General features: G+C 35.6%; 1 protein-coding gene across 2 annotated transcripts in view; it reads left to right on the forward strand.

The window, feature by feature from the left end:
- The window catches only part of LOC134530618 (copine-8-like), a 49,398-nt gene extending 24,760 nt beyond the window's left edge, over window positions 1-24,638 (forward strand). For both annotated transcript variants that reach the window (XM_063365615.1, XM_063365616.1), the window contains exons 4-8: window positions 5,027-5,245; window positions 5,411-5,540; window positions 7,312-7,539; window positions 12,284-12,462; window positions 13,983-24,638. In XM_063365615.1, coding sequence (XP_063221685.1) covers window positions 5,027-5,245; window positions 5,411-5,540; window positions 7,312-7,539; window positions 12,284-12,462; window positions 13,983-14,330 — 1,104 coding nt within the window. In that variant the 3' untranslated portion in view covers window positions 14,331-24,638. The remainder of the gene's footprint in view (window positions 1-5,026; window positions 5,246-5,410; window positions 5,541-7,311; window positions 7,540-12,283; window positions 12,463-13,982) is intronic.
- Window positions 24,639-25,081: the final 443 nt, after the last annotated feature.

The raw sequence follows: 25,081 nt of genomic DNA on the forward strand, positions 1-25,081 counted from the left end.
TAAACTATTTCGGGCAGCTAAAAAAAAATTAAAAATTTAGTGCTAAGGCACATGGCCTTGTCGATAACCAACTACATGCTTTAGAGAAAGCCGTTCACGACTTATCAGAAGCGCTTTTTCTCAGGCTGCGAAGAGAGATGCGCCCTTACCGCATGCTGCCCGCCGATTCGTTAAAAAGGGCGCCGGCTCGCCTAATTAAAAACTGCCTTTGGTCGCCTATCCAGGGGAGGGGCTTCGGAAAACCCGAAGGGAACCCAAATGGTTCCGATTGAAGTAGCCGCACTCTAGCGCGTCCTGGCAAGTGCGCACGGAACTACAAGCCCTAAACGACCTCTCGACTTGGATGCAAGTCGATCCTTAAGGCCTGGCTTGGATAGGAGGGGACTATGCTGTCCTCTGGCGGAGAGGCGAGGGAGCATGCCCGGTAGTTGGCGAAACTCCCGCGAGGTGTCGTGAGGATGTAGAGCGGCGACCATCTGGGCGCGAGGGACTGTGGCCTTCATCTCGGGTATTGGCGCGGCTGTGGGTTATGACCTCCGTGGACCAGAAGAAACCTTGGGGGGGGGGGGGGGGGGGGGTGTAACGACCGGTGACTGACCCGACCTGGGAACAGGCTGGTCCGACACGATGATACTTGTTGTTGGGCTGATGAACGGAACACCGTTTCGTGGAGGGATAGCTAACTTCAGCACAGCTCCAAGAAGAGGAGTTAGCATTTTTGGAAGCAGAGAACAGCTTTTCTAGTCACGCTACCGTCTAGGGTGAACAGCTCGACGCGTGATGCCTAGCAGGGTCCAGACGAGACGATCGCTGGCCCAGCATGTCGCCAGCAAACCTCAGCCTTAATCGCTGGGAACGGCGTTGGGAGCACTAGACTGCTAAACAAACTAACCTGTCGTTACACTCGACTGAACAAATCTCAATGATGAATAAAGCAGTGGGACATCAAATGGAAGATAAAATTAAAAAAATTAAAAATTTTCGTAAAATTAAATAAATCGTACATTTGTGCCTGAAAGTAGCACTGAAACGGCACAATTTAATAATAAATTCAAATATTTAATTTAAGTTTATTCTTTTTTAAAATATTTATTATTTCTTAATTTAATATTCACTTTTCATTTTTATCAAAAAGTTTTCATTAAATTTGTTCATTTATTTTTATAAACATTTATTATTTATTCAATTTAATAATAAATATTAATAATTAATATTTTAATTTGATGTTCATTTTTAATTTTTATCACAAATTTATTTATTGAATGTTTTATTAAATTTATTTCTTTATTTTGTAAATATTAAATAACCAATATAAAATATTTAACATTAATAATTTAATAATATTTAGTATGTATTAATTATATTAAATAATAATATTTTAATTTATGTCAATAAATAAAACATATGGATAGTTAACCTCAATTATATTGGAGCACTTGAAAAAGTATTTATGCACAATTTTTTTTACTAATATTTACGAATAGTAAATAATATTAATCAAAATATTCAATTGAAATCACTACTGAATATAATTTATTAGCACATATATAATTCGCTCTTGTATGAAACTAAAACACGTGTTGTGAATGTAGAAACTAGAAACATGTGGAATTAATATTATAAATTTGAAAACTGTGATCAGAGGCGACGAGCGTGCCAGAATGCGCGACTATTAGAGGTTCTATTTCTATTTTGTTGGTAACTTTTTTTCGAGACTTAATGAGTGGTATAGCAGGCAGCTTCGACCTGTTAATTTTGTGTTACAGTGATGCGTGTGCATCTTAAAATTTCACTCATCACTTTTTCATAACGCCCCTAAAGAAGTATAACTTCAAAAAAAGTAAAAAAATTATTAATACCTACCGTCGAGTTTTGAACCACGGCCCTTCAGCATATTGACCGCGCAGTATAACCACTGCTCTGACAGAAGGTTACGAGAAAAATGAGTATTATGTTTGATGTAATACCAAAATAATGTGGTTTTTTTTAAACCTTGGAATTTACTCTTTACTATGACTATTTTAGTTTACCAAAATAAATTCCATGATAATTTCAGTATCATAAAGTTTCATTTGGCACACCAATACGTTTGGTATGTCCCCTAATGTGGGTTTATGTTCATACACGTGGGTCCGCCATCTTCCCGTGAAAATGTCGTCACATGGTGCGTGCGCAGCTTCAACCTGTTAATTTTGTGTTACAGTGATGCGTGCGCATCTTAAAATTTCACTCATAATTTTTTTCATAATGTGCCTAAAGAAGTATAACTTCAATAATTAATAATAGCAAGACCAACTGTATTGAGTTCAGTAACATTGGTTATGAAATTTTGTTAGCATGCAGTTAATAACAATTGCATTAAAAAAAAGTTTTAAAATTAACATGTCGTAAACAAGTATAGACATGAACTAAAAACTGACAGTGCATACTTTTTTTTTTCCATATCTTTCACATGTGTTTTTTAAAGACATTTTCCAGCAACTTTGACTGATAGTAAATAAATGTTATGCCCACAGATAAGGGAAACGGTAGAGAACTGTGTAGTAAGTTGTATAAACAACTCTATCTTTGTCTTCAAACTAATCTTTAACATCAAATAAAAAGTGTGAAATACTCCATACATACAAGTTTGTATGGTGCATGACATTCAGTGCCTGTACAAAGGTTGCAGTGATGGACATGCATGTTTGACTTCTAGTGCTCAATACTGCGTCAGCCCATCACATGTGTATGATACCTGTGAATAGCTAAGGACCTTTAGAGACACGGATGAAAATATATATCAACACGACAAGCTAATAGGTTAACTTCTGTAACATAAATAAGCACCTATATTTGGCAACATTGTATGGACATAATAAATGAAAATGGATGCAGTATCTTTCATATTAAGTGAGTAATAGTTTGTTTTATGTTTTCCAAAAATCCTTCCCATTTCTACTCCCTTGGATTTTCCATCTCTTGATTTTCTGTACCCGTTTAGAAGTAATTGGTGCAAAATAACAGCAGTTATCATGTCCATAAGATATACACACATACATTTTCTCCCTCTCTCCCTCTCTCCCTCTCTCCCCCTTCCTCCCTCCCTCCCTCCCTCCCTCCCTCCCTCCCTCCCTCCCTCCCTCCCTCCCTCCCTCCCTCCCTTTCCCCCTTTTTTTTAATTGATTGTAGTTTAGGTTTCAAGGAACCATGAAACAAAAAACTATGAATAAATTTTCCAGAAGTCACACAGTGGTAACTTTTATTGAAATATATCTTATGGGTATGATTTTTGTTGGTTAACAGTGATGATTCTGATTTATTATGTATAGTTTACACAACATTTTAAGTTAATTGCTTAAGTGTGCATATATTTGAAGTACTAAGTGAATTTAGTCCGGTTAAATTGATACATTTGGACATGGAAACAAATAAACTACAGGTAACTAGTTTGATCTTATACTGGCATGTTCACACAAGAAAGTTAACTTTAACTTCTCACATTTGGGGTTTATTAGACAGCCAAATATGAAAAATTTGTCACTGGATACTGCCTCAAACTTTTAAACACAAATTTGAATATTTATAACCACATTTCTTTAACACTGGTAGTATTTTGTAACTCCATAGGTAAATTTATCTTGCTATACAAAGTTTGGCCAGACTTGTCATATTTTTTATTGATTCTGAAATAATAGATAACCTAAATACAACACAATGGAGCTCTAATGTTACAATGCACCTTAAATCATGTTTAATGTAAAATGTTGGGAAGAAGTTATTACCAAATATTGCCGAATATATATAATTGATAACATTTGACAATTGCATAGTGCTATTTGCGTTAACTGTAAATTAAGAGACTTAAAAAAAAAATGTTCACATGAATGACAAAACACTTTTAAGTAGCAATTAACTTACTAGCAAATAAAAATTATAAACCACTACCTTAAACAATAAACATTAAAACAGCATTTTTATGCAGTGAATCATTAAATAGTACATACAAATATGCCATTATCTATTGCCACTTGTTACTTGTGAGAGGTTTTTTTTTATTTGATTTGTTTCACTCACCATTGAACTGTCACCTGCTGGCAAGGAGTCCTCCCCTTTCTCTTACTCCCTGCCCCCCCCCCCCGCACCTTTTGTCATCTCCCCAGGTTCCTTGCATCTCTCACCCCCAGCAGTCCTTCCTCCAGCCCATTCCACTCCCCCTGTCCTCACAAGGAAAGATGGAGATGATAGTGTACAATCCATCTATTCTTACATTTATTAAACATAATAACAAATAACATGCACAACTGTGACTACAAAAACACAAACATGCACAAACAAAAAAAATTAATCATAAAAAATTGTTCAAGACTGACATAGATCATTCTGAAGGAAAGCCTCTTTTTTGAAGAAAAAAAAATTATAAAATATAAATAATAATTTTTTTTTTGTAAATTTTTGACATTTTATGATTCATACTATGGAGGTGATGTGACAGTTAGTGGTTTACCATTTTAACATTCAGTTTGGTTAGATTTAATGTTGTTTGGACATTCACCATTGTCACTACAGTGAATTTATTCAAGCCAACTCTTATGGTGTTCTTTCTTAGTTAATTAAAAATATTAATCGTATATAAAAAACCTGTAAGTGTATTTTAAGCTACTATTTTTATATCAGTATTTTTTTTTTGCATGTTAGGATTAAAATTGTTGGTACTGATTGTATGTTATATTTACCATTTACACGTACAAAATGAAAAATAGTTTTGATATATTTGTTTCAGTGGTTTTAAAACAATATGCTTCATCAACAGTTCAATTATTTTAACTTAAAAAAATGATTTCAAGAAGATGTAGTTCATTCTACTAATGTAAGAACAAAAACTACAAATGCTTTGGAATCACAACTAGATTTCCAAGGCATGGTTCACCAACTTTGCAGAAGTTCTATAAGTCAGTATGAGCTGGCTGTAAGTGGCACTCTTATGTAAACGGAGCATGTTTGTGAGCTTTGGCTAACCTTATGTTTGTGTTCCTGTTGAATGGAGGTGATAGAAGGGACGCTGAATCCAAAGTGGAAGAAGTTCATAATTCCAGTGAGGCGGCTGTGTAATGGAGACTACGACCGCAGCATGAGGATAGCCTGCTGCGACTGGAACAACGATGGAGAGGAGAAGCTGATTGGAGAATTGTACACAACTCTGCGGGAGCTCTCAGCTGGGCCGGGTGTTTCCACTGTGTACCCATGCATCAACCCCAAGAAGAAGGTTATGTACAAAACTTATTGAAATATTGGTTACTTTCTACCTCTCTTTGCTGTGAAGAGAGTAGTTTTTTCAGTTGACTAATTACCTTGGCAGATAAATGAAAAAAAAAAGTGTTATTTAGTTTTAAGGCATCAGTGTGACTTGTTTCCTATTGAATTGTTTTAGTCGAAGCTGTCATACTCAAACTCGGGACAGATTCGCCTGGACTACTATGAGGTGCGGAAGATACATTCCTTCATGGATTATTTGAAGGGTGGCACCCAGATCCACTGCTCCTTCGCCGTAGACTTTACAGGTACATCTTCACTGTGTTCACAATATGACTTGAAACTGATAGCTAATGGCTCTGAAGAACACTACTGCTGCCTGGAGATTAGTCGCTAGCTTTTTCAAATACGTACTGACTGAGGCTTCCTTGCTGTCCACATCAACCAGTCAGTGCTGAAGGTGGATTATCAGTAGATATTCTTTTGGCCAATTTCACTTTTAAAACAAATAAAATTTATAATTCACAAAGATAGTGTATTATTCAACAAAATAATACACTAATATGTTTTTAATACTTATTTACTAAAATCGTGCAATTCTGATTGATCTTTACAATAAAATATTTTGTAATACAGGTACAATGTTTAGGTAGGAATTTTTACTAATAATAAAAAAAAATATTATTCAGCAAGTATTTGTGTGTGTGTGTGTGATAAATATGCATACATCAGTGGTGTAAAAATTGGTAAAGAAAAGTAATTTTTTTTATCCATTTTGTTAATAGATTGGAAAATTTTGTACATTTATATATGTATGTATTTGATATATTATAAATTAAAATTTTTGTGATTTGAATTACTTTTTTGTTAATTTTCTTTTTTATTTAATGATTTGCTGATGCATTTTTTTTGCAGTATGGTGCATTAACTTGCATTTCAGTGTTATGGTGTATTTTTTATTGTTGATATGGTTTTATTGCAATTGACCATAAAATTAAATTGGAAAAAGGACTGTCACGTTAGTGTCACTAAAGACTTTTTCCTTCATACACTGATTCAAAAGTTGATTATGATGTATCCATTCGTAAGCCTGAAGATCATATCTTCATGGCTGGCTTGAAGAAATGGAGGTCACAGTGCCAGAGGTGTCGGATCACTCACCTGCCATCAAGGTGATCCAGGGTGTATTCCCGACAGGGTCGAACCAGGTCGAAACGTGGTACCATTGCAGTGAGCCGGTGGATTTTGGAAGTGACACTTCTTTTCAGCTTGTAGGCGAGTTTCAATCAGAGCTTAACAAAAAATGGAAAGGGCAACATTCAGTAGTGGGGTGCTCCATGATTGGTGGTGGGGAAAGGGAGACAGAGAAGGAATAACGAATAAAGTAGAGCGTCAGACAACTTTATCTCTTAGCACGTATTTAGTCACCATCTGTTACAATTATTAACCTCCATTGTGTACTTTATCAAAAGCAAATTTATGTATCACATCATAGCTATCAAATTACTTTCCGGAAACACAGATCGCATTAGCAGTGCTCAATGGCATGTTTGCATTATAGCACACTTACATACTTGTGCACTTGCATTCTTGCACTCTGGCATACATATGCACTCATTAACTTGCTCAAGCTGGACTCACAGTGATCCGTTGTGTCCATCCATCTTGCATCAGTCTTTCAATCATGTGACCTGCAGCAAATCAGATGGCTCGAAAATTCCATCCGTCTGTCAAAAGTTGGCCAAGTTATACCTTTTGAAAGACAGATGGATGGATGGGATTATAAACTCCAAAATTTTTGCAAAACATTTCCTGTAAATATTCTTATCTTAAAAGGTTTTTAATTTTGTTTACATGTTTCCATAAATTTTTGAATACGTTTTAAAGAATTAACTGACACACACAAAGGTGTAATCAATTACATTCAGTAACTCTAAAAAAAAAAATATAATGATGTTAAATCTGTGTCAGATATTTATGTTGATTGGTGTCCTCTTAGTAATACCCTCAGCTTTGTAACAAGTGTGATGTGTCAGCACACAATTATGCATGGTGACTGTGAATGTTCTTTTGTGGCAGCATCCAATGGGGACCCTGCTTCCCCTGATTCGTTACACTACGTGAGCCAGGTACCCAACATGTACGAGCTGGCTATCCAGGCGGTCGGTTCAATCATTCAGGACTACGACAGTGACAAAATGTTTCCTGTTCTGGGATTCGGGGCAAAAATTCCTCCCACTGGACATGTCTCACATGAGTTCTTTGTGAACCTGCGTGAGGATAGCCCGTACTGCCACACAGTCTCGGGTGAGTTTTGCATCTCATCACTGGCAGCTAGGTCTTAACTATGGCTGTGTATATGTTTACAAGGCATAATCTTTTTATGATACTGCTAGTGTGCTTTTTTTTACTATCTGAATGAACTTGCCTGCATCTCACGATAAACTTTCCTGCATGAACCACATTTTAAATACTCACCTTTATTGAGTGAGAAATTTGCAGCTGTAAATTATTATGGTGAGTTCCGTTGTAGTCCGCAAGTATCGGTGGAGCAGAACAAATATATTTGCTGCTGAGTATTGACTGGTATACACATATGTAACTTATTAAACCACTGGCTTTTTACCAACCAATATTTTGGGAAGTGATGTTCTTAATAACTTATAAAGATAAAGTTTTACAGGGTGGCCACTCACCGGGAAAACCGGGTTTATCAGGGAAATCACGTTGATCGGGAATTATCAGGGAAATGTCAGGGAATTTTTTTAATAACCGGGAATTTTTTAATAACCGGGAATTTTTTAATAACCGGGAATTTTTTGTGTCATGTATATTTCCGTGCGTGTTTTGGCAGTGGCCCTTTGAACGTCCGTAATTTCTTTTAAGTTGTGCCGAACCGTGCCGAGTAGCATCAAGCCAACGCTGCGCCGAAATGTGCCGATTAGCGCTACACTGCCCGGACCGTGCCAAGCAGTGCTAGCTGTAGCTGCCGTCGCTCGTCGCCATATTGAGGATGTTTTCCAGTTTTGACCGTTATATCGCAGTCAGTTTTCGTGTCTTTCATTATCGAACGTGAGAATGGCGTTTGCCAGAAGATGTTCTGTGTTCGTCACTGCCAATTTCAAGTGAAAAATGCCGTTAGTGTTTTGTTTTGATTCGAGAATCGAGTGTCTGCTTGGTGCCACACTGCCTCGGTGCCTATAGGCATTTTGTGACAAAGCTAGGACTATTTGCGTAACTGTAATGAGTGTCTTTCCGTGGTGTTTAATTTTGCGGGTTCAATGATCACTGTTAATTTGTATTAAAATGAGCTCATATTCAAAGTGTTCATTTTCGCAAGAATGGCTGCTCGATGGTCAATTTTGGCTTCAAGAAGATCGTGGAAACCCGTTTTCGGCACAGTGCAGTGTCTGTAAAAGTCTCTTTTCTTTGAGCAATATGGGAAAAACAGCAGTTAGAAGCCACATGAAGGGGAAAAAACATCAAGCGGCAGTAGCAGCACTTTCAAATGGTAGGTACTTCACTGAAGGTTTTTTTCAGGCAGAACAAATTGTTACAAACAAGTGAAGTTTCTGACATAAGCACGCCTTCGACATCTACAGTTGAAGAAACAGTAAGTAATCCTGCACAAGTTCACATTATGCATGAAACAACCAAAGAGTTACATGGCTTGAATTGATTTCTTTTAAATGACGACACCACTCGGGCTGAAATTATTTGGTGTGCCTCAACAGTTATGTCGCACAACTCTTTGCGCAGTGCCGAAAAAATGTGTCATTATTTAAGATAATGTTCCCAGACTCACACATAGCAAGTAAAATACAGTTACATAGAACAAAAATTTCGTACTTATTAATATTTGGTTTGGCACCATACTTTCATCATAATCTAGTAAACATATGTTCTAGTGCCTCACATATAGTAGTTGAATTTGACCAGTCTCTAAATAAAGTCGCTCAGAAGGGTCAAATGGACGTGGTTATTAGGATTTGGAACGAGCAAAATAGCTGTGTGATCACAAGATACTTTTCTTCTGCGTTTCTAGGGCATAGTACATCAGGAGATCTGTTGAAGGCTCTTACCACAGGATTAGTTGGAATCGACATGATTAAGATAATTCAGTTTTCAATGGACGGGCCTAATGTGAATGTTAAGCTCTTAAGGGATTTAAAAGAGACACTAGTGATGGGTCCTGGAGAAGCTTCGATTTTGGACATAGGAAGTTGTGGGCTGCATACTCTACATGGTGCCGTAAAACCTGCAATAAAAACCACAGGATGGAAAATTGTGGAATTTTTGAGGGCATTATATTTTTTGTTTAAAAATGTTCCAGCACGAAGAAGTGATTATACTTCACTGACAGGTTGCACTTTGTGTCCATTGAAGTTCTGCACGGTGCGCTGGGTAGAAAACACAAAAGTGGCAGAAAGGGCAGTAGCAATATTTCCTAGTATTGGAAAATATGTTGATGAGATTTCCAAAATGAAATCTCCTCAGTGCAGTAGCTTTACAGTTATGTCTGAAGCATTGAAGGACAAATTATTGCTAGCGAAATTGACTTTTTTCCATTCACTTTCTGCAACCATAGAGCCATTTTTGATTGACTTTCAATCAAATGCACCCATGGCTTCTTTACTATATGAATCACTAAATTCATTGGTTCTCGGAATCATGTCGAAATTTGTGAAGAAAGATGTGCTCGAGTCTTCTACCACTTCTGTTGATCTGTTGGATAAGAATGTGTTCTTGAGTGCTAAACATACTGACATAGGTTATGGTACAAGGAATGCCCTACAAAAGACTAAGAATATTTCACAACTAGAAATGTTACACTTCAAAAATGAATGTAAGAACAGTTATCAAAAGTTATGTGAAAAAATGTTTGAGCGCTCGCCACTGCAATACCCCATTACTGAAGGTATTTCGTGTTTGGATCCCGCTGTTTCAGCACGGCCAGCTGTGCAAAGAAGGCGTCTTAAACAGACACTAAACATACTTGTTGACAAAAACCTGATATCTGGTCTCAAGGCAGACAAATTTGATTGTCAGTTCAGGTCACTGTGTGAAAAAGATGATGTTCAGGCTGCATCAAAAAATTTTTCTATGAAAGATGATAGACTTGACAGCTTCTGGATGAAACAGTTACTCTTGGTGCAGGATTCCACGGAACTTTTGTCTTTTGTAAAACTTATATTAATTTTATCTCATGGAAACACTAACGTAGAATGAGGTTTCTCCATCAACCGTGAGTCTTTAATAGAGAATCTTAAAGAGGAGTCCCTAGTAGCTCAACGGCAAGTGTCTGATGGAATTGTTGCATCTGGTGGCTTAGACAGTTTCGTGTCCAATATTTCCAAGGACATAATACACGCTGCTCGTAATTTACATGCACTGTATAAAGAAGCTATGGCTCAATAAAAGAAGGATTATGAATCGAAGAACGAAAGCGAAATGGCAAAGAAGAGGGCAGCAATATCTGCAAAAGAGCTTGCTGCCAAGAAACAAAGAATAATTGATGAAGCAAGAAAAGAAGTAGAACTGATAGATGAGGAACTGAAAATATTTACCAGCTGAAAGAGCTTCATTATCATAAATGAAAACTGAAGTGTGCATTTGAAATTGCTGCAATTTGTAACAAGATATGCTAGTGTGTATTTAATTAATTTTTATTTGTTATTTGTGAAGAGACATAAAACAAAACACACACAGCAGGTCATTGAAAGGGACGCTATATTGTAAAGTGACATATTTAAAATGTATTATGTTATTTAACGAACTTCCGTATTTATATAATGAAGAAAATACAGCAGGGTGCTAAAATGTGAGTAATCTCTTTCTATAATATTATATTATTTCATCAAAAGTATGTTTTTTTTTGTAATTGTAAATATCAGGGAAATTTTGAATTTTTAATCAGGGATCATCAGGGAAAAATCAGGGAATATTTTTGGTGACTGTGAGTGGCCACCATGTTTTAGTATCTCATAAGTTTGCCTGCTTACAAACTAAGTAACATACTAGGATTAAATATATTTCCAACTATCCCTAATGAAGGGCTGATGAGGTCCGAGTCAGGCCTGAACATGACATGAACCGAGACCTAATAGGAAGAGTATTTTAGTGGATAAAAGTTCAATACTCTGAAAAATTCACTTATTGTTGTGGAATAACTGCTCCATTTTCCACTCATCGTATCCAGGCTCTTATCTACTGGGTTTGAACCTAGATTGCTTTGGTAGGAGAATTCTGTACATATAATACAATACCCTTGCACACACACAAAGGTCCTTTGCAATAATATGTAGGAGCTTACATCAGACAGGAAAAGAGATTTGTGATACAAGAGTGTCCTATACCACCCTCAATCTTTCAATTATATGTTTCTTATGCTTGTTTCAGTTTAATGGTGGTTTTGTTCAAAATATAAATCAAGTGCTCTAATGGACTATTATAATTTTTACAGCACTGTCAGTGCTGAGGCTTTCTGCAGTGTAAATTGAAAAACAAGTTCTCTGCACTATAGCAGGAAAGTAGCTGGTGCTGCTTGTGTTTTAACTAGTACTTGGACATACTCTAAACAGTCTAAACTAAGAATAATGTGAGTTTAAAGTTTTTTGTAAGATTGCTGAATAAATGTGTACATAAGAATAATTAAAACTTCAAACACATTTATGATGGTATAGGTAAGAAAAAACATGCGACCTTAACTAGCCTTAGAACTGTAATAGTTACAAAAACTTTTTTTTTAATTTCAGATTTTTTGGAAAAACAAGAGTAATCATTTTGTTTGTGTCCTTTGCTTTATTGAGATTGCTATTTCTTGCTAACTCCAAATTTTCATAAGAGAGAAACCTTGCACAGGTGCCAATATTTTCAGGTACTGGTGAGGAGTTAAAATTAAAAAGGAAACACTTTATGGAAACCAAAGCGCTGACCAGAGAGCTGACCGGTAGACATCTTAGTTTTACCACGGGTTGCCTTGTAAAAAGGGGCCACGCAATGTACTGAATGTGAGAAGGGCACATGCGACCTGAGATGTTTGGGTTTTCAGGAGTGCTGGAGGCGTACCACAACTGTGTGCGACAGGTTCAGTTGTACGGCCCCACAAACTTTGCCCCAGTCATCAACCATGTCGCCAGGTTTGCCAGCACGTTCAAGAATGGCTCCGCCTACTTTATCTTGCTCATCCTAACAGATGGTGTCATCACGGATATGCCTCAGACCACCCACGTAAGTGTGCAGCATGACAATTTTATTGTAATGTGTAAGGCTAATGAGTCACATGAGGGGGTCAGTATCCAAATGATTGATCAGTATCACCTACGAGGGAAAATTTCATCATACATATGTGTTAAGTAAATGAAATGAGGTTGGTACTTAGTGGAGCATGCAGCTGACGGAATTGCACACAGCTCTCTCCTTATTAACTTAATTACAACCAGGCACAATACAAGAGCAAGGCATTCTCTCACCACTTCAACTAACTGACAAATGCGGAAAAATTTTAGGCATTGGTACAGATTAGGCATTTACCAAGCACCCAAACAAATGTAAAAATAGTAATCTAGAAAAAAAATTTAAAAAATTGAGATGGAATTAGGAATAATATATTTTTTAAGAAACTCCCATTTAACACAATGTTAATGATGGGCACCACTACTACTAGCGTCGTTAGTTCTCAGGCCGCCGCGAGCTGCACTAAGAGGACGAGATACGTCAAGGTAAAGGTTAGGAAGTTGCTAGTCCTATCTACTATATGATTGTGGTCAAATGGTAAAATGAATGGGATAGTAGGACACATTTGAAAATAATATAATGTGACCTTTACTGATCTTATATAAAAGGATAATACTTACATATATTCGCTTAGCAAACAATACTGCCTAACTGCCATTTTTAACAAAATTTATTTTTTGGTTTTAACACATTCTAGTGGATGTTTCACAACCATAGACACAATTTTTATGGCAAAAATTCTAGAGAAAGTAGGATAATTGCACAAAATTGGAACTGCCTAAGTATACAAAGCAACTCACACTGCAGTAGGTTCTTGCTCCATGCTGAAGTAATAGGAGAAGTATAGTTGATTACCCTTGCTTTATAGTAAAAAAAATAAAAATGTTATTTTAAAATAAAAATAGGATTACATTAAATACACACTATAAGTACTTGAAATATAAAATAAGGTTTTTTTTTAATTCTTCCAGTAAAGTACTGAAATGTTAGTTAGGTGGTATTGTTAGCTAAGGGATGCTGATGATATCTGAGTATGAGAGAACTTACAGTTGATAATTACTTTAAAATTACTTTAAATTCCATGGTGGCCAAGCTCATTTGGAAATAATTCTTACTTTTCATTTAAATAGCATGAAATCTAGTACATATTTTTTATGGTTCTGAAACAATGTCGCAAATTCATTTGCAATAAATGTTAATATAAATTTATTTTCTGCGTGGGTTTTATCAGTTTCCAGTGTAGGTGGAGATTGTGTATTTAAGTTAATTATAATTATATTTTTTCTTTCTTTATATTCCAATTAATAAGGGATTTTTTATAATACTTGACACAATTTTCATTGAGTGAAACCCAACCTAATAATTTTTGTTTGAATTTTATTTTTCCTAACGGGCTCTGGGTAACTATTGTGTGGTTGTTACGTTAAAGAATAGCAGTAGTACATTTTGTTTCTGAAAGTTCTCTCGTAGGCAGTGAAACGCCTGCATGGTTGCAAGGTGCGGGTGTTATGTAGGCGCTGGTGGAGGCATCGGTGCTGCCCATGTCGGTGATCATCGTGGGCATCGGCAGTGCCGACTTCTCGGCCATGGAGGTGCTGGATGCGGACTCGGTGCCCCTGCAGTCGGGCGGGCGGCGGGCGGCTCGCGACATAGTGCAGTTTGTCCCCTTCAGCAAGTTCGTGGGAGCCGGAGGGGGAGACCCACGCACAGCTAGGCTCAGGCTGGCCAAGGAGGTGCTGGCAGAGGTCCCGCGGCAGTTTGTGGCCTACATGAAGGCCAACAGCATTTCGCCCGGGCCTCCGAGCCAGGACGTCACGCTGCTGCCTCCTGACCCGGAGGTCCTGGGCACTGCGCTCCAGTAACAGATGCTGTTTGTCCGCTGGAACTAAGATCTTGTTTAACTTTTTAATGTCTGCAGAAACATGTTCATGCACTTGTTCAATATTTAAGCTGGGTAATATCGCTATGCAAACTATAGAAATATTTGTATAAATTAGAAAAATTCATATGTGCATATATTAGAAGATCCCTTATACAATTGAAAAATTGATTTTTTAAAATTATTTTTAAATTTAAATTAATGAATGTGTTTAATTAGTGTCAAGTGATTCATTTGCCATTAGAGTATTCTTTTATTAAATAAATCATTCGAGATACCTGTATATTTGGACTTATCATCAATTTTTTTTTATATACGGTATTTTGTCAGTGTGCACAAAGTTCTTGTGTATCAATCAAGACTTTACATATACTGAATGTAAAGTTTTAACTTTTTTACTTTAATAAAAAAAATTATAACTTTACACATTACAATTCTTGCTCCAGTCATAATGAAATATTTCAGTTGAAACTTGAACTGTCCATTAAATTTACAGTGGAAACTTTAAAACAGTTGTGTGGAAGTGCCGATCAAAGTATTTAGTGTGTTCATTTTAGTGGCTTCAGCTGCAGCTAGCACCTTGAAAGCGCTGGTATTTATAGTACCTATACTACTGTGTTAATAAAATAAGTGAACTTAGACGGTGACTCAAGTGTGGATGATCCCAAGGCTGGCTCTGTGATGGATCTTTGATGCAGACAAAATGGAAGACAAAAAGGTTGATGTGTAGATGCACAGCATGTAATTTTCAAATCAGTTGACAGTGCTGTCATTATTTATGTTTTAACTTTTAGTTTTTTATAGAAACACTTTTTTTAATTTTATACCAGAAAGTGTTATATCTTTTTTTGCGGATAAAGCCAAATCCACTTCAATGATTAATTAGTTATCCTTACACAGCACTCGTGCTAAAATTCTGAATACTTGGTATAGAAGTACAGTGTTGCCTTTGAAAACGACTAGTTTAGAGGGTAACACAACTGTTTTGGGACCTGTGCCATTAAGTACACCAATCCCTCACTTAGCACGACTAATTCGTTCCTAAAAATGTTCGTGTTAATCGAAATCGCGTATTCTGAAGCATTAGTCCCCATAAATATAAGGCTAAATTATTTAATGTGTTCCAAGATGTGTAGGGAAGTAATCTTTACATAATATAAATACGTAGAATAATACTTGAAAATGCATATGTCATATCATTTATCTTTTTAAGCCTACCACAGAATACGTTAGATAAAGAAAACATGGCACAGTGTAACGGGAGATAAGTGGTAACATATTTACCATCAGTCAGCAGGTTGGCTTGCCCGCCCAGGCGTGACCTTCAACACGCGCGCGCGTCTGTCTGCCTGCTGTTGCAAGCAGCTGGATCCTTTGTTATTACGTTTAAAACTTAACAAAATTAAAACACTTTTATGAAATTAAGAACCGGTTTTATATAACTTTAAAACACACAGCCATATGTAAACATTTAATTTGTTATGCACACCTCTTATAAAAGCGGCTATGTAAACAAATCAGTTAACAGATAAACAGATTTAGATTTTCCCTAGAGCACAAACATAACATTAAAATACGGGTACACTCCCTATTTAACGCGGTTGTCGGGGGACATAACTTTTACCCGCATTGTTGCATAACCGCGATGTTTCGATGTGACCAAGGTCAAAAGGCATAAAACACCGCCTGTGTTCTAATAGGTCGGCAAGCACGCACAGTATAGACGGCCCGCCTTTGTGCGGACTTTGCATCCGCAGTTTCCACTAAACACGGGTGGAAAAAAAAAAATAATAAATTTTAAAGATAAATATTAAATGTTGAATTGTTTTTATTTTTCCGCGTGCCGCGCACAGTTTGGTGCACGGCCTACGAGCGCGCCACACGCCGCCATACACATGTGCGGCACACAAGCTGCTGCTGCCAGTCTCGTGGTGTTAGCCACAGTATCTGCTTCGTCAGTGTCCGTAAAAAAGTAAGTGCAGTGTGTGCGGTTACACACGATTCTGTGGTCAAAGTCTTCTAAAAAGAAAGGCCGTAGTGATACTTCAAACCGAATATGAATCGCAAAGTACCGAGTTTGATTGACAAAATAAAAATTCTAGATTTACTTACAGATAGCTTGTCTTTTGTAGAAGCAGGCCGCAGATACAGGAAAAAAACGATTCTAGCATTCGTACAATAAAAAATAAAGAATCGTCTATCGTGTCAAGTGGTTAAACTTTATTATCCATGCTTACAGTAAATTATAAATGGTCACATGTGGGAAACAAAAATTGCGCCAATTTAATTTTAGCGCAATCAGTGACGCCGTATTAAAAACCGTGTTAAACTTTGTCTTTACTTATTTCACCAAACGCTGTGTGTCGAGTTGCTGAGAGTGTGTGGCTCGGATCGGCAAGTGTTATATTCCCCAGCCTCTGTTTAAAGGTCGGGAGACCGCTACACATAAACATTTCCGGGACTTGTTTACTACCTCACGGCAAAAGTGGTACAGTATGGTTCACGTAAATATTGGACCACTGGGAATTCCTGGGCAAAGATTAAAAATACGCTAGCCGATTTACTTTACTATTTAATGTTAAAACATTATACCAAAGTAAAAAGATGAACTTGTATAATACAATGAATTACCCAATAATATTACGTCTGTAGGTTTAAGTTGTAACAAAACATTTATATACAGATGTCCAGTAAAGTACCAATTAAGATTCTGGAGTGGAATTTTAAACACCGGACTACCTGATTTTGCCTTGTACGCAGGAACGCTGCTTAGTCAAGTGACTCATGCTCTGCCTGTGTGCTGCGTGAACACATTCCCTCCCCCACTCCCCCTCGCCGTGTTTCTGCCCGCTCTAATCTCTACCTCTCTCCATATTCTCGGCTCGCCTCTCCCTATCCAGCGCTTGCCGACAACCAAGCCTATCCAACATCAATCCCCAGCCGAGTCATGCTGGATAATGTCGCTGGATGGTGGGCTTTATCAGGTCCCCTGTCCGATGCTTCATTTGTGAGGTAAAGCGACGTTAAGAACTAGTGTTTCAGAAAATATCACTGGGCTGGATTGGACCATAATTTGAAAACCCTACAAGATAGAGGAATAATGTACGGAGATATCTTGTTTAGAATTTTACTGCGGACATTTTCTACGCCTAGGCTTTTTTCTGCCCGATGCTTAGTTTGTTAGTTACAACGCAAAATTATCCTAATCGGCTGTCAACCATTTATTCCATTATTATTATTCATTTCTGACTGGGGGACATGGTTTGACCCGCGATATACCCGATTCTGCGATCAAATTTGGGCGCGATATACCGGGAGTTTACTGTATGTACAATATGTACATATACAAAACATAAAAGTTAGTTAAATATTTTCTGGGGTGAAATTAACACTATCATCTTGCTTTTTTTAAAAAAACGTGTCCAATTTCATCTGCTTTGGTTTCTGTACGGTACGGCCTGGTCTGCAGCCGGGCATCAACGGTACGGCCTGGTCTGCGGCCGGGCATCAACAGTACGGCCCGGTGTTTGTTTATCTGCGTGCGCATCTCTTTCCCCTCGCATTCCAAACCACTCTTCCCCCCTCGAATTCCATACCTGACGTCGCGTCGTTTCCGAGATTTTTTTTAGCCTGTGGCGATTTCGTGCTAACTGAAATTTACAGACGTGCTATTCGAGACTAGGGCAGTAAAATTTACATCGTGCTAACTGAATTCGCATTAAGTGAAGACGTGCTATGCGAGGGATTGGTGTATTTATACAGTATCATCTTGTATATAATAAATTTTACACTTCACTCTTGTAATGCAGACTTATTTTTTTAATTTTAACTTCGAGAAAATTGAAAAACTTCCAAAATTCTGAAAATCTTATTAAGTGTGGAAAATATTAAAGGCCATATTTAATGCAGTTTTTGGGGCCAAAATAACACTTGCTGTATCGCCGGACTGCATTTTTACGGATTAGAGAACCACTCAAGAATAGTTAAAAAAAAATTAGTTCAGAACTGTCAAAACATCAATAAGGCTTAATATGTGGCACGAATATGTTCATCACAGTACATACCTGTATGTCCAACTATAGACAAGAGGTAAAGAGAAAAATTTACATTATTAATATTGGGAACCCATTCTAGTATGGGCACCATTGTTTGCCACTGTTATAACCTTAAGAAAAATCTCTTAAGCCCATTGCTGTACTTTTATTTTCATTAACCAAACAGTTTGGAAAAAAATAAATGAACAAGTTGTGCTTGATAAACTCAGAGCCAAGGGTCGAACAAGGTATGGTTTAAAGTTAAACTGAACATGAAGCAAGTGTCGACAATGAATCTTGTGCCATAATATTACGTTCATGAGAAATTGCTGTAATGAAAAATCTTACTTACCTTCTGTTTCAAGAATTAAACAATTATTAGGAAAAATTTATTGTACTTAACTTTTCAAGCATGTCGTGAACTAGCCATTTATGAGAGATTAATCTACCTGCATCAAAATAATAATCTAAACCAAAAAAAACTTCAAAAAATATATGCATTCCTCAAGAATAGCTAGTGTTTTAATTTGGACAGAATTTAAGCAGGTGAAGCCAAAATAGCAATTTAGAAAACATGTCAACAGAAAATAAATCACCAAAGGAAACACATGTCCTACAAATGTGAACATTACATACTTTTCGCCAGTTCAAGCTCAAACATAGCTGAGCAAGTTAATATAACTGTACTGTCTCTCACTCTGTGCAAGCTTGGCCTAGCACATGTTGCATTTTCAAGGAGGGAGAAATACACAAAGCAAGACTCTAAAATGTCAGGAAGAGAGGGCAAGAATGAGGAAAATGGACAATCTCTGAGGTTGACTAGACCAATGATGATGATGTTTATTACTTATGTGTAGAGGAAGAGTCCCATGGCTGAATGTGCTTGTTAAACAGTGCTGATGTGATAGGCATGCAGACTATGTAAGCAGTACACGCTCAGTGATTAGTTTTATTCCAAATGAACCGTACATGTACATATGTGGTGGAAAACATTTGGCCGCATTAACGTACAGCTTTAGAACTTATGAATCCTGACTTGCTAGTATATGTTTTTGTGACTGTGACCAACCGGATGGATACCAACCTGACAAATAAAAAGGTTGTTTCACAGTGCAAGGGGGCAAAAGATACTGGCACCTTTCACATAAGCGCACATGCATTGGAGAGAGAAATAAAGGAATGTTCTAAGCTTTTACTATCTTGTATTTTCCTACATCTAAGTTAATTCCAGTAATAAAACCCATAAATCTTATATACCACAATTGAGTACACTTAAGTGTATTTTTTTAAAATTATATTACTTACAAGAAAGTTTAAAATTTCTATGGCCCAGCTATAGAAACAGATAGAAGTAAATAGCAGCCAGCTGAAGTGTAAGGTTCTACCAAGTTCCTTTAACAGTTTTAAGTTTTTTTTTGTTGATTTAAGAAAGATTCTTTGTACCAAATTTCAAGACTGTTATGTATATTGATTGGGTACTCTATACACTATGCATATATATTTTACAGAGCAAAAGTAAAATTCCTAACATGGTTCATAAACTGCAAAAAAAGCCTGTATTGAAGAATTTATAAAAGATGCTTATAGCATTATAGCTAGAGACCTGGAAAAAGGGAGGTATTTTTTTCTTAAAAGTGGTGTTATTTTCCACAAAATTCGCAACAGAAAGTGAGGTCATTTTATTTTTATGTGCAATTTTGACTGCATTTAATTTAAAAAAGAAACTAAACCATAACCTAATGCTTAATAATTTCACAGAAATTCTACATTTAAAACTAATGGTGCATAAAAATTAAAAATGTAATAAGTGTTTAATTTAGTCATAAAAAGACAGCATAGTGAACATTTTAACTACAAATAGCGTGCAGGACTGCTAGTGCAAACTGATTGTAATTTATACTCAGAGAAGTTGGCACTTTCAACATATCTATGTGTTTTTTGTCTTGCAAATCTCTTGCGCATTTACTTTAAGGGCTTTAAAACCCTTGAAAAGTTTGTTAATCTCTAAATGATGGAGTTCGGGAATAGTTTTCATTAGTGACATAACATCTTCTGATTTAAGGTGTTCTTTGGGTTGAAACACTTAAAGTCCTGAATACTGGTGCAGAAGGGTCATTGTTCAACATCAATACCACTAAAGTATTTTTGCCTGGCATTCACATATCTTTTCACTTTGTACATGCTTTTGCACTAAAATCTTTTATTTAAAACGTAACTTGGCAGTTGCAGTACTTACACATTAGTGTAACTGCATTGGATTATTTGAACACCGGAACTTTTAAACTCATCAGTTCGTTGTCTTGTACTAACCACATTTTTTTTTTTGCATTTTTTACGTGAAGCAATTAACATTTAAAACTGGAAATATTGACAGGTAATGGTGTGATAAACCAAGCTCATATAAAAACCACTATAAGCCACAAGCAGGCAGTTATAAAAAAAAAGTTTTGTTGCTGCAGCATAAGATGTTTGGAAAGCAAATGTATAAACAGTAGTAAAGTTTGGGGGGGACGGGGGATAGACTCTTTTTGCAACTGTAGTCACTTATTTTTAAGCAGTCTCAATTGGATAACTTGCTAAAGGTTTCCTACATTGTTCTTAATTCGTGCTGGTATGTTATGTAGGATGTGCTGGTAAAACACCTCTAGCACTCAAAGCTGTATGGATAATGTGGCAACATTTAAGTGATTGTCTTTGACATTAATTATATATATATATTTTTTTTTTTTATTTTTTTATTTGTTTTTCCACACAACTCTTTTCACAAAAGCTGGCTGATGTTAATTATTTGGGCATAGAACCATGCTCATTTTGACTTATGTTAGAAGTTACATTAATTTTATATGTAGGCTTGTTACTTAGATATGGGACAATTATGTTTAATGTAACATATTGTCGAAATGACATGACACAAATGATGAAACTTTGTGTCTACTTTTTTGTATTGAATGGGAAAATATTTGTTTGGTTATTTCGGTACTGCATACTATGAATTTCAATTTTTTGCTGGGTTTCAGTAGTGGGTATATGTTCCTGCTCAGTATTAGTTAAATTTTTATTGCCATCAAATCTGTTGATTTTTAAGGTTCTTTTCACCAACTATATGTTACCTCATTTTCAAGCCATTAATTTTTTTATTTAGGTCAATTTGTTCAAATGTTTAATTATATAAATGTAGCATTATCTGCCATTAGTAAAAAGTCAAACAAATATTTAATATTCTAATTTTTATTCACATATTTGCATCATGGTCACTCTTAAGAAGTTATTTTCTGAATTTCCATAACTTAACACATATCTACTAAATTTCTTCTATAATCTAACTGTCAGTAAATTTCTGTATGGAAATCTGCAATGAGCAAAAAACCAAAAATTAAAATGGAGGGAAGAGTTAATTCGAACCTTGAGTTATGTTCAGTGGTAAAGTGACTCATTTGATATTTCCTAAAAATAATTTTTACATTAGGTGTGAATGAACCTTTACAGGGAACTGTGCTAAAAGCTGCATGAAATGGTTAATGTATGCGTAACATTTCCATGATAAATATGCTAGTTAGGTTATGCAATTGCCACATTATGTTAGGGAATTTTGGCCTTATGGCTAAGGATTTTAAGTCCTGTGTGATATTTATGACAATATATGTGTTTAGTTTTTTTTTTTAAGAGCTTACATTTAAACTTAATTATTAAAAAGGTGAATAGATAATTAGTTAAAGATTTTGTATTTTGTAGTGGTTTTTAGTTAATTGTTACTTTTTTAAAAAACTTATGTCAGTTTGGTGGTGCTACAAATTTTGATGTCTGTATTACATAGCTTTGATTACCTTGTAATATTGTGAAGTTTGACAAAAGGATGTTTCATGCACAAATATTTTTATCTGTAAATGTGGGAAGGTAGTTTATTTTTATAATAATCTTAGAATTGTCTTTTTAAGATAAAATTTGACAAGATTACAAAAATAAATTAAAAAATAATTTGAGTTGAGAATCTGTGGAAAATTTGCTATTTGTTGACTTCAGAACAAAGTTTGATGTACATTCAAAACAATTTCTGAAATTTTTGGTATTTTGGTATTTTGGTTTGATGACTTTTATCTTATGAATTCTTTGTATATGCTTATAGTGCATACATTTTAGTTAGTTTTATATTACATAACCATGTGCACTTGGAAAATTCCACGTTGATAGTTTTGTATTTTATTTTTATTGCAGCTTTAATCTCACACATGGAACTCTAAAAATTTTCATTCTCACAAATGAATTTGCTAGTTTAGGATTCTTTGCCCTCTTTCATGAATTTTTGTGCTTTGTGAGTTATTTATGAGGCAACTTTCTCATATTCAGTAGGATGTATGCAAGTAGAGACCAGTGTTTTATTAATACCAATTGAAGTTTGAATTGAAGTGAAGGAACTCTATCTGCACACGTAACCATTGTTCCTGCAGGAATGGCTAAAGTCTGATGTGCAATGGGAACACTGCAGCTGTTTCTTGAACCCTGTGTGTGAAGCTAAAGTGTAGGCTATTGGTATGTATGCTTATTTTGGTATATCTGATGTAGCATAATAATATATTTAAAAAGAGAAAGGTTAAAATAGTCCAATTAAATAGGTATTTGAATAAAAATTTTGGAGAAAATACAGGAATTTTTTATATACTACATGACTTTATTAGAAAATAATAAATTTAAAAAATTCAGCCCCCTGGGAAGAGATAAGAATAAAAGTATTTTCTTAAGATTATTCAAAAAGGATAAAAGAAGAAAAAGTTCAGAATAAAAATTACAAGGCATAAAATTTTACATAAAAATGATATTTAGGCTTTTTTTGCTATTAAAATTAACGGCAGTAATGGTGTTTAGAAGTTGAGGGCCTGAAAAGTTATTGAAATTAATTTTTTTTTAAATTTACTCAAAAAAACATTAACTTTCTTTTTAGTGAATTTTTTTTTTTCAATTAATAAAAAAGTTATAACTAAAAAAATTTAATTTAAACAAATTTGGAAGGTGAAATCATTTTTTTTATAAATAGCGTTCTGTTCATTTTATGTAGTGAATATTTGCTTTTTAAATTTTTTTCCCTTTCAATTTCAGGCAGGTATAAATTTATTTACCTGTTTAATTTTTTTCTATGACTGCAACATTGGTCTTTTGATGTCATGATGATTAAAAAGAATGGAGAATAACGGCAAATATATGTTTCCTTTAGTACTGTGTTGCCTTGACAATGTGCATGTGTCAAATCTATAACCTATTGAAGTTCAGCTAAAACATATATATACATGGTTTGTTTATTTTTTATGTTATATGGAGCCTTTGCAGAGAGTTTGGTTTTCACGATATTTTATGTTCTTAATTATTCAAAGACCAATTATCTTTCAGTTATTAATACCTCAAAATGTGTGTAGTGGGTGAGGGCATTTACCTTGAGTGCGGGATAACAGAAAGCTTGAGGACCTTTGGAACAGCCCTGGAACATCATTAAGGTGATGGGTCTTGGAAGACATTTCAAGAACTGTAATTTTTGTAAATAACTGTACTTTGTTAAGTAGTACTTATGTCATGACCAATAAGCATTCAGTTATCCTGTGCATAGTGTAATCTAAAGCATTTATTGGATTCAGCTTGATGTGTTCTTTCAGTCCCAGTTGAAATCATAATTTTTATAGATGTGAGCTTCGTGAATATTAAAGTTACATGTGTAGGTGTGTGTGTTTGTGTATGTATGTGTGTGTGTGTATATAGTTTAAAAAACTAGTTTTTTTTCTAACTAGGTAATAATTGGCAAAGTGTAGGATGAATGTATTTCCAAGCATACATTTCAAATATTTTTATGATGAATAGCTTTATTTCCATATACTTTGTGACTGATAGTCCTTAGTGTAAGAAAGTACAATAGTATATGAAAGAGAAACAATAGTATTTTGATTTTTTAGTGGTCCTGTTTCAAATGTAAGTGAAGAAACTTTGTATTGTAGGTAACCTGTAGGAAATAATTGGTAACATGTTTGTTTGAGTGATGTATGTAGTTTGAGCTGTTTGAACCAGTAGTGTTCTCTGTGTAGCTACTGTTGTGCCATGTTTGCCAGCAGCTGTGCATGTTTGGTGCACCAGTGCGTGGTGCAGCCATCCATGCCTGTCGGGGCCAGCCATGAGTCTAGTTGTGCGTCTCTGGGCTTCCTCTCTGCCTTGTTGTACGCTTTGTGCCGTGGATAATCAGATTTATATTTTCATTATGAATAAAGTTGTACTGAGTTGAATTTCCTTTGTTGTTATTTTTTTTTGCATCTAAAATTTCTGTAGTTTGTAGAGGGAAATATTTGGTGAACTCAATAAAATTAATAACCAAGAAACTATATTGCCTAGTGAGCTGGACTTTTGCTTTATCTTAATCTTAGTTTTCTTTTCAGTTCCTTGCTTACAAAATTGAATCATGTGCCATGATGGCTATGATGAACATTGATTGACTCATCAATGCAAAATTTTAGATTTTGGTTCTTCAATTTTCCGTTTAATGTATGAGTTATGACTCAAGAAAATAGAAATTCTGAGTGAATATTAATTAGTGATAGGTCGAATACCACTTTTCTCAAATCTGAATCTCAAATTCAAATCCCAAAATGTACTTCAAATGTACCCCTTTAATCCAAATCTAGGTCTCGGTAAACAAAAGGGGGGGGGGGGGGGGGGGGGGGGGTTGTCT

Source organism: Bacillus rossius, chromosome 3, assembly GCF_032445375.1.
Source record: "Bacillus rossius redtenbacheri isolate Brsri chromosome 3, Brsri_v3, whole genome shotgun sequence".
NCBI lineage: Eukaryota > Metazoa > Arthropoda > Insecta > Phasmatodea > Bacillidae > Bacillus > Bacillus rossius.